The sequence below is a fragment of the Rosa rugosa genome, chromosome 3 (assembly GCF_958449725.1).
Source record: "Rosa rugosa chromosome 3, drRosRugo1.1, whole genome shotgun sequence".
In the NCBI taxonomy this organism is placed as follows: domain Eukaryota; kingdom Viridiplantae; phylum Streptophyta; class Magnoliopsida; order Rosales; family Rosaceae; genus Rosa; species Rosa rugosa.
The window spans coordinates 12,189,190-12,203,230 of NC_084822.1; the positions used below are offsets into that span (position 1 = coordinate 12,189,190).

Below are 14,041 nucleotides of genomic sequence, written 5' to 3' on the forward strand. Positions count from 1 at the left end.
CACGAACTCGTATCGACGCGCTCTACAACTTTCATGAAGGAAGTTTTCCCAATTTCCCAATGTATAAAAAGTCAACTCCTTTGACCCCCCTAAAACGTTCAGTTTTCAAAATAAAATCGCTCGAACTAATTCCACACTCCTCTAAGCTTCGTACTCGTGTCCACGACCACGAAATCATTTCCAAAACGTCATCGGAAATTAACTTGAATTTTTCGGGTATTACAATCCACCCTCCTTAAAGAAATTTCGTCCCGAAATTTAAGCGCAAGTTAATTGCTCTCGATTACGGTTAACCTAACCATCGAATCTCCATCCTTTCCAAAGCTGTAGTAATCTACAAAGCCACAGCCCTTTGTATAAAAATACATTCCTAAGGCCACAAATTCTTTCATCACAAAAGTAAACTCACACAAAATCACCACATGGATCCTCACATAGATCTTCACATAGATCATCTCATAGATCATCACATAGATCTTCACATAGATCATCATCCTGTACTGGCATACAAGCACAGTAAACATTCTCACAAAGCGTTTCGCTACTCAATTAGCATCACGGTAAATCTCTATAGTAAAACTTAAGCATGCACTATTCTACACAACAATAGAGATGCATCACTCAAAACAAATCATCCCCAAAAGCATGCCAATAAAATCTGACACCCAGTGATGATGACTTGGGCTTGCTCAATCCTTGGGCTAAGCATTAGGGCTGGCCAATTGGGCCGAAGAAACCGAACCATCCACATTTCGAACCGGCCCGAACCAATTTGGGTTTAACATTTGGGCCTACCATTTGGGCCGAACAATTGGGCTTAACATTTGGGCCTACCATTCGGGCCGAACAATTGGGCTTACTATTTGTGCCTACCAATCGGCCGAACAATTGGGCTTACTATTTGGGCCTACAAATCGGCCGAACAATTGGGCTTACTATTTGGGCCTACCAATCGGCCGAACCAAACGCATTTTGAATAGGCCCAACCAAATTTGGGCTTACTATTCGGGCCTACTATTCGGCCCACAACTTTTTAGCTCGGCTACGGTATGAAATTGTACATACCGTATATACGTATACATACCGTACAGACCGTATATACGTATGCATACCATACAACTGTATATACTTTTGCATACCGTACAGACCGTATATACGTATGTATACCGTACATACCGTATATACGTCCGTATATCAAGCATATACGAGATCCAAAAATATTTGTAAGAGGTAAGGTTCGAACTCCCGACCTCGAACACGAAGGTTTTGCTCCCAACCACTGAAGCAAGAGCTGCCTTCATTAATATATGCTCACGTGTTATATTTATTATGTCATAAGCGAACATAATAAAAATAAACGAGAGGCAAGGTTCGAACCTCTGACCTCTTGTACAAGAGCCTTGCTCTTCAACCACTAGAGCACCAGCTGCTCTCGTTACTATCCATGCAACTTCTTTCATTTATTCTATCATAAGCGATAGAATAACAACAAACTGTCGGTACACTCCACGTGCCACGACACGTCTCTTCCGTGATTTACGGAAAGCAAATCACTTTCTGCTAAAGCTGTCTGCCACAGCGTCTCGAGGTTCGGCCTGTCCCCTTACACGCTCAACACGCGCCAACAGCTTTTCCGGGTTTCGGGGCGACTTTAATCCAACGCGTGGATTCAAATTCTGAGATCGTTCATCCAACGGTGGAGATCTGCTCACCTTGTTCTATAAATAGGTGCATTCTGGAGACGCGACTGTTCACTCCAAAGGAAAAGAAATTTTCTTCCGAGCTCAAGCCTTTCTCTCTCAACTCTTCAGCCTTTCTCTTCTCAAATCCCCAGTTTTTCACTCTCAGATCTTCAATCACCAGTTCAACAACTCCAATCCTTCTAGCAAAATCTCCCTCAAACACTAAACCATGTATTCCTCGATTTTCACATCCTCTCACTCCATGACCCAAGAGCCACGAACTCTGCAACTAATGGAGCTCCAAACCCCGCAACAAATGGAACCACAACAACAGCAACCAACAGAGGAGGGAGGAAACACCCAAGCAGCTGGAAGTAGTGCCAACATGGATTTCTGGCGAAGCCGTACCAGGTGGATTCCTACTCCAGAACAAATAAGAATCCTCAAGGATCTTTACTACGTCAAGGGATTTAAGTGCCCAACTTCAGAGCACATTCACGAGATCTGCCTCCAGCTGAACCAGTATGGACATGTTGAGGGTAAGAACATTTACTTTTGGTTCCAGAACGTCAGGGCTCGAGAGAAGCAGATGAATAGGTGTAATCAGGCTGCTCCAGTGCCCATGGGAACTAGTTCTCTTGGTACTGGTAGATCCATTGATCTCAATTTTGGGTCCACTGGTGCTGGTGGATCCATCGACATCAATTTTGGGCCAGCTGGTGGATCCATTGACATCAATTTTGGGTCCACTAGTTCTACTGATGATGGTAGATCCATTGATCTCAACTTTGGTTCCACCTATTCTACTGGTAATGAAGGATTTCTTGATTTAAATTTTGTTTCATATTCTTCCTCACACTTCAACACTAATACCAGTACATCTCTTTTGGCACAACAGGAGGACAAACATCCCTGCAACAACGAGGAGGAGATCACCAGGAGGTTCAAACTCTTCCTCTGTTCCCCGTGCATGGCGAGGACGTCTTTGGTAACCTGAAGGCTACTTCCGAGGAAGGTAGCGCTTTTGGTTACTATTCTGGTGGCTCAGGCGGTTACCACAGTGGCTCAAACGTTTCTCTTGAGCTCAGCCTCAACCCATCCGGAGCTGCTGACTAGGCTTAGTATAGCATAGTCCTCGTTTCCCTTTTTGTAATATAAAATCAATAAGATTGTGTGCATGTTTTCTTTTTCTTTTTGTTTAACCACAACAACACCAAGGATCGAACCTTGGTCACTTAATACTCTTTTCAAAACCATCGAGACTCTGCTGCACACATCTTTCAAAATGATTTATCACAAACAATCAATTAAGTTGCACAGAGGTCTAGCTAGCATCCTCTGAGTCAAACCAAACACAGCTTTAGCAGGAAATGAGTACCAAACACATCCTCTGAGTCCAGATTGTTGCCAATAGTTCTCTACCACCTTTTAGTAATGATTTAATTGTGCTTTGTTTTGATCGACTATCTTTTGATGGCATTGCTACTGGAGGCTCAGGAAATGAGTACCGATAGGTTTTTGATCGATCAACTTGTTGCGGTTGTTGACTGCTACTATCGCCTCTCAATTGTTTTTGAAATTGAAATCTTGCACTTCTACTAAACTGAGAGTTCTTATCACGATCTACGGTTGATCGTCTTATTGCAGCACGATAATCTTGTCGTTCTGCAAGGTGCATGTCTGGTGGATACTGAAATCCATCATCATCATCATTGTTGTCATCGTCATTGTACAAACTTGTTTGATTGCCAAGATAATCATTGCGGAGTTCTTCTCTAATATCATCTTAAACTACTGCTTTTTCTTGCTCAATAGATTCTTTTCTCTTTATCCATGCTATCACCTCTGTTTTGATCTCCGGTGGCACCTTATCACATTTCTTTACACTCTTGTGAGGATCATAACCCGATAAATGACTCTTCAATCTTGTAATTCCTCCACTTTTAAAAGTGGCAAAACAAAATATACATGTTGTACCATATTGATTTCCTTCGACGGGAGTTGCGTACTTCCATGCTGGATCATTTCCACCTCCACCGCTGCTTGCCATTTTTAATCTAGCATATAAAAATGTACTAAAACAAGTAAATATTTATTGTAACTTGCAGATTAGATCTAAAACATAACGTGTAATATTAAGAAGAACTATTTATACCAGAAATGTAGAACTTCTTTTCTTTAAAACGACTGCAAGACTACTTCGATGTGTAAATTGAAGTATATGATAAACTCTTATATAGATTCCTCATTTCTTCAAGATGCATAGTCACTCTGTTTTTCATTAATATATTGTTTCTTCTGCAAACTCACTCAGCCAGTCAGCCTCTTTTGAAAATAATTGAACTTGGTCTCTTTTCAAATAATTGAACTTGGCCACTTTTGAATAATTGAGCGGCTTGCTCTGAGTCTCTTTATGCATGTTATTCACCTATTCCATTTGATAGTTACTTTAGCATTTGAACTTTTAGCTTCTTTATACTATTCAACTACAGACTATACACTCACAGACTACACAGTAGCTTCGTTATTCTTCACTTTTTCAAGATGCATAGCCAAAATTTAATACTCCGTACTCATAATTGAACCTTTATGGCTTTATCTTCTTTCTATTATTCAACTACAGAGTTACAAACTACATACAGAGTTACAGACATAGTCACAGACTACACAGTACCAAATCTCTCCTCACACAGATTTGCATTTAGACTTTTAGAGAATAACTTCTCACCCAAAATTGCCTTGAGGGTATTTCTCCTCACCTAGATTCGCCTTGAGGGGATTTTTTTCCTCACCTAGATTTGTCTTGAGGGGATTTTCTACTCACCTAGATTCACCTTGAGGGGATTTCTCCTCACTCAGATTTGCTTTTAGGAGATCTCTCTTCACACAGATTTTCATTTAGAGAATTACTGAGTTTTTATTATTATTTATTTTTACCTCAAATTTTACAGATATTTCTTCAATTTATCGGGGATATATCGCAAATATCTAATATATCGGGGATATTTGACGATGTCGGAGAAATTTCGCAGAAACGGTAAAAGATAAGATATTTATCATCCTAGATATATCGGTCCGTCGAAAAAAGGAGATATCGGAAATATCGCAGATATTTAAAACCTTAGTACCGATACATATGAAGATACCGATATTTAAAACATTGGGTATGAGTGTGCTTGTGGTTGAACTCCAATCCAAACGCGATTCCTACTACCAGCAGTCCTACGTTGGGTAGCACAATATGTAAATCTCCTGCGGAAATCCATACTTCGAAGCCCTTGCAGTCTACACTATTCTTGTAGGCTCTCTTTCACACTCGGCCCAACTTCAAGTTGTCAACTGTCTAATGCAATTCCAACTCTGCAACCCATTAGCCCAACCCAACAGTTGACCCGAACCCGCTTTTCTTTCTTTCTTCTTCTTAGGCCATCTCCCACCATAGGCTATAATCTCATTTATAGCATGCTCCCACCGTAAGCTATTTCCTATGGACCAAGAAAAATTTTGGCCTTCTCAAATTTGCTAGGCCAAATTTGGGCTCAGATTTGGTAAGCCAAATGGTGGGCCCTGCTGACTTTTTGTTTTTGTTTATTTAAGAATATGAATTTTACATTTAAGAAAAATCATTTTTCCTATATACATGGGTTATTTATAATGTGACTAAATATTAAAATTACATCATTGTAAATATCTTGTTGAGATCTTCAATATGAGTCTAATATTTGATATGTTTAGAATTTTTAAAATAAATGTGTAATCATTAATTTTTATGATATACTTATTTTCATTTAACTAAAACGACTAGTTTTATTGATAGCATCGTCAAAACCATACTCGGAAATATATTCTGAGTTGGGAAAAAGAGTACTAGAATGTGAAATACTAAAACATAGCCGTTGGATGTGATGATATTTGATTTTTGGCTTACGGAATTTGGCCTCCGGTTGCAGCACTGCTTTTTGCTGGTAGGCCAAAAAAGCATATTAGAGGAAATATTCTATTTTTGGTAGGCTAAATGGGAGATGCTCATAGCGACTCTGTGCGCTCACTTATTCTTCAATCTCAGTTCGTCTCTGGTTTCTCAATCACACGCCATGGATTTGCAGACCCAGAACACGTCGTTGCAGAGGCTTCAAAATGTGGAGAAGGTAAGGATTACTGAAATTAGATTGTTTTCTTTTTTTGGGCTTTACAGGGGTGGTTGAGCTTCTATCATTGCCTTCGGGTGAGCAAGGTCCAAATCTTCGTAGGTGACGATAACATAGGGCTCCCCAAGAAAATAAAAAATTTGGGTGATTTTTTCTATTATTTGATATCTTTGGCAGGGATTGATGAGGAGAATCTCCAGAGTGGATCCAATGATCCGTCATGTGATCATGTGCATCTGTAGATTCTGTACTAATTTATCTAGACTTGTAAACACAATCAGAAAATATGTATACATTACATTTGATCAAGCTTGATTTCTACGAGGAGCAATTATGTCGTCGGAGCTGTTTGGTAAGTTGGAGACTGAAGTTGAAATCAACGCTCCGGCTGGTAAGTACCACGAACTCTTCACGCGCCGGCCACACCATCTTTCCAATATCAGTCCCGATAAAATTCAGAGCTGTGAGTTACTTGAAGGTCAATGGGGAGATCTGGGTTCGGTCATCTACTGGAATTATTGCTATGGTATGAACTTACGTTCCTAATTAAGCCTTTACGAATTTTAGTCTCAATTAATTTGGCCAAATACATAGTCGATCATGTGTACAAGAACAATAAAGAACCAAAATCATCTGGTCATCAGTATTAATTAAGCAAACAACCCTTAAGGTTAAATTTTCTAAAATCCCAGCAATTGCCCTTCGTTTATTAAACTACTTATTGTTAGAAATTTCATACATAAAGGGTTAAAAAGAGAAATGCACGACGCCCACTTACAGTTAGCGGCAAACCCGGCCACGACCACGTTTTGAGGAAGAAGAAAAGGAGTTACCAACTCCCACTCAAACTCAATTTCTTTTTTCCAAAAACGCGTTCTTCCTTTGTTCTTTTTAATCTCTCCCATTGCAGACTTGCTTAACTGCAACACAGGAAGATCGATAAAATTAAAGCCGGATCAAATGAGGTTCTACAGGTTTAGTTTTTGCCAGTTTTGATTCTTCACAATTGATAATTTATCTAATTAACAAACTTTTCTACACACCAAAATTTTTATGAGGAATTGGTTTATGCAACACAAGAGATGCCCTACACGGTCTTTGAATCTTCATTCAAGTAAGGTAAGTGGTTCCTTTGATCCTGCGTTCCCAATTGATTTATGCTTTCCTACTGTTTTCTCTTCATTAAGGTATGATTTCTCCAACTCTGTATGTTTTTTTCTTTTTAACTGTTCTTATGTGTAACAATGCACTATCTTCGGAACACACTTTTTTTTTTTCCTTCTTTTTTCTCTTTATGGGTCGTAGAAGAATTTTTCTCCTTTCCTACGTTTTCGTGTTTAGTGGCAGCGTCAAGTGCCAGAGTGGAAAACCATCAATGCTGACAATTTGTTTAGGTTTTTCTATTGTTTTTATTTCCTTGGATTGTATTTCCATGTTGATTTTGGGTGTCAATTACAATTGGTTATAGCTATGAACAAGCAATCAAGCATCGAGTATATAGACAAATGAAAGGAAAAGGAAAATAACAAAAGATAACACATTTTACAGTTTGCACAGAAGACTAAAACGAATTGGCGTCCAGCAATTACCACAAATGGAACTTATCTCATGGTTTTGTATGCATGCAATTTTCATTTTGAATTGTATCTGTGTTTTCATATATATTTTTTTCTCTTATTATTCAGAAGTTACAGTTCTGGATCCAATCCCAATCAGGTATGCAATTAATTTGTAGTTCTGTGTTTTATATTTAATGGGTTCGTTTAACTAAGTTATCTTTACTTGAAGAGTGAAGAAAACAGAGTGGCATGGATAAACTTCTCTCCTTCTTCTTTTATTAGTACCTTTTTCTATATTGATTAATTGTTTTAATTCCAAGTTCTAGGTACCATCTCTCTTGGATTTTCGTATGAATTGAATGATTTTCTTTTTCTTTCAGTATAATTTTGTCTATGTTGATGGCTAGAATGATATTTATTTTTATCATCAATTGACCTTCCTGATAGTCTAATCGATCTTTACGTACTCCTTATTTTTGTTCATAAAAAGTTTTCTATTTTAATAGGTTAATTGTTGAAATGAAGCAAAGAAGAATTTTCTCAATCTCAACACTCCTTGACAGAAACGGTTATTTTCTTCTTTCTTCATTGCTTGATTTTCATGTCTGCTCAAGGAAAAAGTAGTGCCATAAGCTGCAATGAAGGGAAAATGCAGGCTGCCGGCCTTTTCTTTAGCAACTTGCAAGAGTGCATAAAAAGCTTAGTCCTTTCACTGTTTGATTGGAGATTGACATAGCCTTCACCAAGTCCATTCAAAGATCAACTTATATCTCTCAAGGTCGGTGAAGTTCTGATATATTTGTGTTAAAAAATTCAATTCTTTTTTGATTATTTCAGATCGAGTTGATCATAGAAAGAAGATTATGGAAGAAGGTACAAAAAGGAACCAAATGAAAGTGTGAGAAGAAACCAAGATAGAATGTAAGGAGGAAGAGAGGGCATTATACTGAGGATGAGAAAGATTTAAGAAGATGGAAAAGGAAAAGCTGGCAGAAAAACAAAGAAAAATAAATAAAAATTAATTGTAATAAGCACATTTTGGACAATGTGCTATGTTATATTTTCTATTGTTGATGATTTCTATATGAACCTCACTTTCATGTGCTTATCATGTTTGTCAGTCTTAATTCTTGCAAAGTTTGATCTGTTAATTCGTTCAGTTTTTATGTGTTATCAACATAACATATATAGGCAACGAGTAGAAAGTTGGCCAACAAATAAAACCTTCAAAATAGGATGCATGCCCAAAGAAGTGAAAAAAAATGATAGTAATAATGATAAAAAAAAAAAATTGAAGAAAATAGAAGTCTTTACGCACGTGTGAATGTGACATTTATGATGTCAGAATCTGTCTCTGGTGTGGAATAACACTGGTGCAGAAGAATATATGTTTTTTTTTTTGGTTGGTCTTTAAAAAACCAACATAACCCGCCTTACATTGACAATTATAACTGTTGTGATTTCCCGAAAATAGAGGAATGATATTTTACAACACATACTGTATCTTTAAAGATAGTCGCACGCGGGAGCGCGGCCTTCCGCACGCGCGTACGCGCGTGCAGGAAGGCTAGTTTCTAATTACTATGATAAATTATAACAACTAGAACGTTAATAAAAATTGAAAATCATTTAGTCATTTATAATTACTATGCCAAGTTATACTAGAAATATTGTTTTCATCTATTTGTTCGCATGTTTAGGGATTTCTTTTGTTTTATGATTGTTTCAAATTTATCTTGACTCTCTCTAGCTCGTACACAATTAAACGACGGGATAGAGCACAGTGGCAGGTTGAGATAAATAAAATGATCTTATTTAGAAAAGAAGAAAGAAGAGAATTCCTCATTGGAAGGGGGACTGTGTTGATTACTGTAAATATTGGTCTTAATTTTGGTGAAATTAATCTGCACAGATGGGAAAACTACAGTGGCTACCTAAGAAGCACCGAAACGGGTACGAGTTTCCGAATACGATACGATCGGAAACGTGGAAACGGCAAATCTTAAATGTAATAGGAAACGGGTACGTGAAGGAAACGCCAATTAAATATATATATATATATATATATATATATATATATATATTATCACAATATCAAATATCAAATATGAATAACAAATCATACCCGACCCAACAGAACAACAAATAACAAATATCACCAAACCCATTTACTTGTCTTGTTTACTTTCTTAGGATCCTAATAGGGCATATTCCATAAAAAAAAAAAAAAAAGATAGGAGGGCACATTCAAGCAGCTAGTGAATTGTTTTCAGGTTTGCATGTATAAATCAGTGGAGGAGCTTCAGGTTTTGAGAAGTTATCGAATTACTAGTCAACCTTAATTGGCCTTCAAACATAGCAAGAAGAGATCAGTTGAATTTAGAGTAACCACACATTCCTTCACAACCTGACATCTAGCAATGGTTACGAATAGCCACATAAACAACAATTCATTTTTACAGAAAATTTCCTAGTGTCTACGTGTTCTAAACTGAAAAGGGGCAACTGGGAAGCTTTTCTTCCTCAATCAGTTTCTAAATTACTAGAAGTCTTCAAATCCCTGTCAAATCACTTACAGTAACCATCCATCTTTCATCTAGGGTCTGTCTGCTTCTTCTGCGATTTGTCTTCTCTCTCTCTCGATCTGGGTCGGTCCGACTTGCGAAGAAGACCAGACGAGAATCAAAGGAACCGAAGAAGACCAGCAACCGAAGCGGCGACTGCGATCTGGGTCGGTCCGACTGCGATTTTTCTTCTCTCTCTCTCGATCTGGGTCTGTCTGCTACTCTGCTTCTTCTGCAATTTGTGCCGAAGCTCTCTCTCGATCTGAGTTTAGTTTTTTTTTTTTTTTTTTTTTTTTTTCTATTTTTGGGGGTAAAAAGTCGGGATTACCCCACGTATCCGATTTATTTACATTCTCACGTATCCGAATAGGATACGCACGTATCCAATCCGTATCCAAATCAGGATACGCGTTTCCGGCCGTTTCTGAGCGTTTCCGACGCGTTTCGTACCCGTTTCCCGTTTTGATACGGGATAGGATACGCGGGCATTTTCGCGTTTCCGTGCATCATAGGTGGCTACAGACTTGATTGAAGCCGTAGACGACGAAAAGAATTCTGTGACCTTCAAAGTCATTGATGGACCTCTTCTGGAGCACTACAAGAGCTTCAGGCTCATTGTCGAAGCTACTCCGAAAGGTGATCGGAACAGCTTGGTTCATCTGATTGTGGAATATGAAAAGCTTCACGACCAAGTTTCAGACCCGCATAGCTTGCTCCAGTTTGTAGCTGATCTCTCCAAAGATATGGGTGCTCACCTCAGTACTCAACCATAAGCAAACACTTGCATGTACAATGAAATAAGGAATCTGGGTGCTGCCGTAGTTTACTAGCTGCATAATAAAATTAAGACTTGGAGCTAGCTAGTCATGTCCTTCTGTGTCTGTTTCTCATCACAGATCACTGACTACTGTGTATCTCTATATCATGTTTTGAAAATTGGAACTTCTGTCCCTTTTATAATGTGTTTTAGTTCACTTATTTATAAGGCTGGATTGCATTAATAATCATCCTAGACAATGTTTTCAAACACCCCGGCCGTCGACGGATGCCTTCGACATCTGGCCGGTAGGGTGCTAGTTATTAATCATCTGTTCACCACCGCTTCTTTGACAAATGAGATCGACCTTTGTTTTGATATATTAATTATTGATTCTAAATGTAGTGCAAAGTTGTGCGTGGTATGATTTGAATTTTTACTAAAAAAATGACTAATTGCACATGAATTTTCAATTTCAAATATAATCTATGCAACACTATGTGGATAGTAAACAATTAACTCTAAACTTAAAAATTTCTTTCCTCCTTGAAATGTAGATCCAAAAATGATTGATCAAGATATCAATGTGGGTTGGTTCAATTGGTATGAGTGTGCTTGTGGTTGAACTCCAATCCAAATCCGATCCCTATTGCCAGCAGTCCCTACGTTGAGTCGCACAATCTGTAAATATCCTGCGGAAATTCATACCTAGAGGCTGTGGTGACAGATATGTGTCCCACGTTAGTTATTTAGGATTGGGGTTGTAGATATGCCTTGACGCGGAGGTGTAGAATAGCCTTCCTCTCTCCAAACTTTTTGTAACAAGAAAAAAATGATAAGGTCTAACCAACAGAACAAGTAACTATTACAGTCTACATACTCTCTTTCACACTCGGCCCAACTTCAAGTTTTCAACTGTCTAATGCAATTCGGGCCCATTAGCCCAATCCAACAGTAGACCCGAACCCGCTTTTCTCTCTTTCTTCTTCTTAGCGACTCTGTGTACTCACTTATTTTTCAATCCCAGTTCTTCTCTGGTTTCTCAATCAAACGCCATGGATTCTCAGACCCAGAACACGTCGTTGCAGAGGCTTCAAAATGTGGAGAAGGTAAGCTTTACTGAAATTAGATTGCTTTCTTTTTTTGGGGCAGAGACTGACTGGGATTCTGAACTTCTGCTTAATTTTGACAGAGAATCGTGAAGGTTTTGGAGCTGGCCGGAAGTGTTATGGACGAGCTTGCAAACCCTACTGGTCCCAGAAGGGAGGCCATCAACAACCATGTTCGCGAGTTCATGCAATTGATCAAGGTACCTCTTCCATACACTGCATCTGAAATTAAAGTAATTATGGAATTTGAGTGGAACCCAAGAATTGAATTGTGAGAAAGTTGCAAACTTGGGTTTTGTAATGTTTATGTTATCAAAAAAAGGAAAATTTAGCACTAGGGTTTTGGGTTATTGTTTTGAAAATTGGGGATGAGGATTTAGGAATATTTGTTTAATTTGTGAATCAGGATATTCAAGTGGCATTGCGGGATGAAATCAAAAGTGCGTGTGATTACCGTCCATTTGAGAAGTGTGATTACAGTTCGAGAATAGCTAACGAGATCTGTTGCAAGAAACTGGAATATGTCATGTCACAGTTGGATGGAATGAAGGAAACAATCGATGATTATCATACTGCGGTTTGAAGATGCGTGGCAGACAATGTAAGATGGTGAGAGTTCCGACTGTCAGGTTTCTCCTCACAAAGGATTGATAAGAAATTAAGATTATCTGGTATTGCTGTTACCAGTAGACATACTTGATTAGCTTAGTCTGAGATAGCTTGTTGGATTTAATTATCTTAGTCTGATGTTTGTGAGATTGAGGCCGAGTAGGTTGATACCTGATAGTCATAGTGTACGACTTTCTGTAGTCATCATAATTGGGTAGGAGTTATGAATTGGTTGTAATTTTTTCCTTTTTTCTTTCTTCCCTCCTGTAATGATGTTATGATTCCTACGAGTAAAAGGTTTTCTCACCAGTCGGCTTGTTTTTGTTCTGTCATCATTTCTTACTATTTGAGAACCATTAGTAATTGGCAAGCAAACCACTTTACTTGGAGGCATCCAGGTGAATCTTTTGCTGTTTCATATAACTTGGAGGCATTCAGTAGCCAAGTTATATGAACAATACCATAAACGAAGCTTAGAGTAGGACATGTTATTGTTGCAGGAAGTAGTCTTTTGAACTAACCTTACAAGCTGTATCCTCTCACTGTAGGATTGTTAGGTGCCTATGTTTTAAAACTACATGTTATCTCACTTCTGTATCCTCTCGCTGGGCGATTAGTTTATGCTGAATCTTTGCACCAGCCTGCTTGTAGTCTTATGTTTTACTTTTACAGACTATAATCACCAACTAAAAATATTGTACAACCATGGTGGTACATGTGATTAAGTTCCATTGATTCTCTTTCTATAGTAGTAATGGATCAAAAGACGAAATATCAAGTATTTGCTACCATGGTAGCAGTCACTCTTAGAAGCTTCAATTGTGACAAAACCATCTTTGGTTGTGGTTTTGTTGCTTGGACCTTGTTTGTTACAACCCTTGGTAATTAGGTGCCTCTGGAGCTCACTGGTCACTAGACCTGCTAATCCTGGGTGAATTCTAGCCAATCAATACTAACTAGGGGTTCTATGGAATCTGCTTCTAGTTTTTGAAGCAAAACATCTGCCCTGTGGATCATTGTATTGCTCATACAATAACTGACTATGTTTCAGAAGTTCTTTACTAGTTACTACTCTATACACCATGAACCTTAATTACATACTATTACTCGGAATGTCTTCTAATTCCACTTGTTCCTATGCTCTGAAATGATGAATTTGGATGTTTTCAGCACTGAGCTCCTTGATTACCAAACGTTCTATCTGCGATAAAAACTTGCCCCAGCTGTCAGGCTTATACTTGAGAGGGATATGTTCATCGGTCAATTCCTCCAAGGGCTTGATTACGGTGCTGGGTTGAGGAAGTATGGAATTGAAAGCCTACTTTCCTTCTTTGAGTCCACTATCACTCTGCGTTCCGTACGGTTGTATTTCTCATTGCTCCAAACCTGCATAACCAAATGCAATTGTTCTCTCGAATCTTGAGGGTATTAAAACCCGAATCAACTCTCCATCTGTTTTTCTCTTCACTTCTAATCCTCCAACATCATCTTGAGCTAGAACGGTAAAGCACCACTATCCTTGTGACCAACACCAAGCGCTGAGGGGAAGGGCAAGGTGGATCCGATTGTACTGGTTTGATCTTTGAAGTAGCTGCTAAACCTGTTTTCTGGTA

The 14,041-nt window shown here is 38.4% G+C and overlaps 2 protein-coding genes across 2 annotated transcripts; both read left to right on the forward strand.

The window, feature by feature from the left end:
- The first annotated feature begins 6,138 nt into the window (after positions 1-6,138).
- Positions 6,139-10,927, forward strand: LOC133741306 (MLP-like protein 43). Its single transcript, XM_062169240.1, has 3 exons — positions 6,139-6,356; positions 9,302-9,315; positions 10,466-10,927. Exons 1-3 carry the CDS (start codon positions 6,164-6,166, stop codon positions 10,724-10,726), a joined length of 468 nt encoding a protein of 155 aa, XP_062025224.1. The 5' UTR covers positions 6,139-6,163; the 3' UTR covers positions 10,727-10,927.
- Positions 10,928-11,658: 731 nt separating this feature from the next.
- LOC133741307 (mediator of RNA polymerase II transcription subunit 11-like) lies at positions 11,659-12,737 on the forward strand. Its single transcript, XM_062169241.1, has 3 exons — positions 11,659-11,819; positions 11,903-12,019; positions 12,226-12,737. Exons 1-3 carry the CDS (start codon positions 11,766-11,768, stop codon positions 12,400-12,402), a joined length of 348 nt encoding a protein of 115 aa, XP_062025225.1. The 5' UTR covers positions 11,659-11,765; the 3' UTR covers positions 12,403-12,737.
- Positions 12,738-14,041: the final 1,304 nt, after the last annotated feature.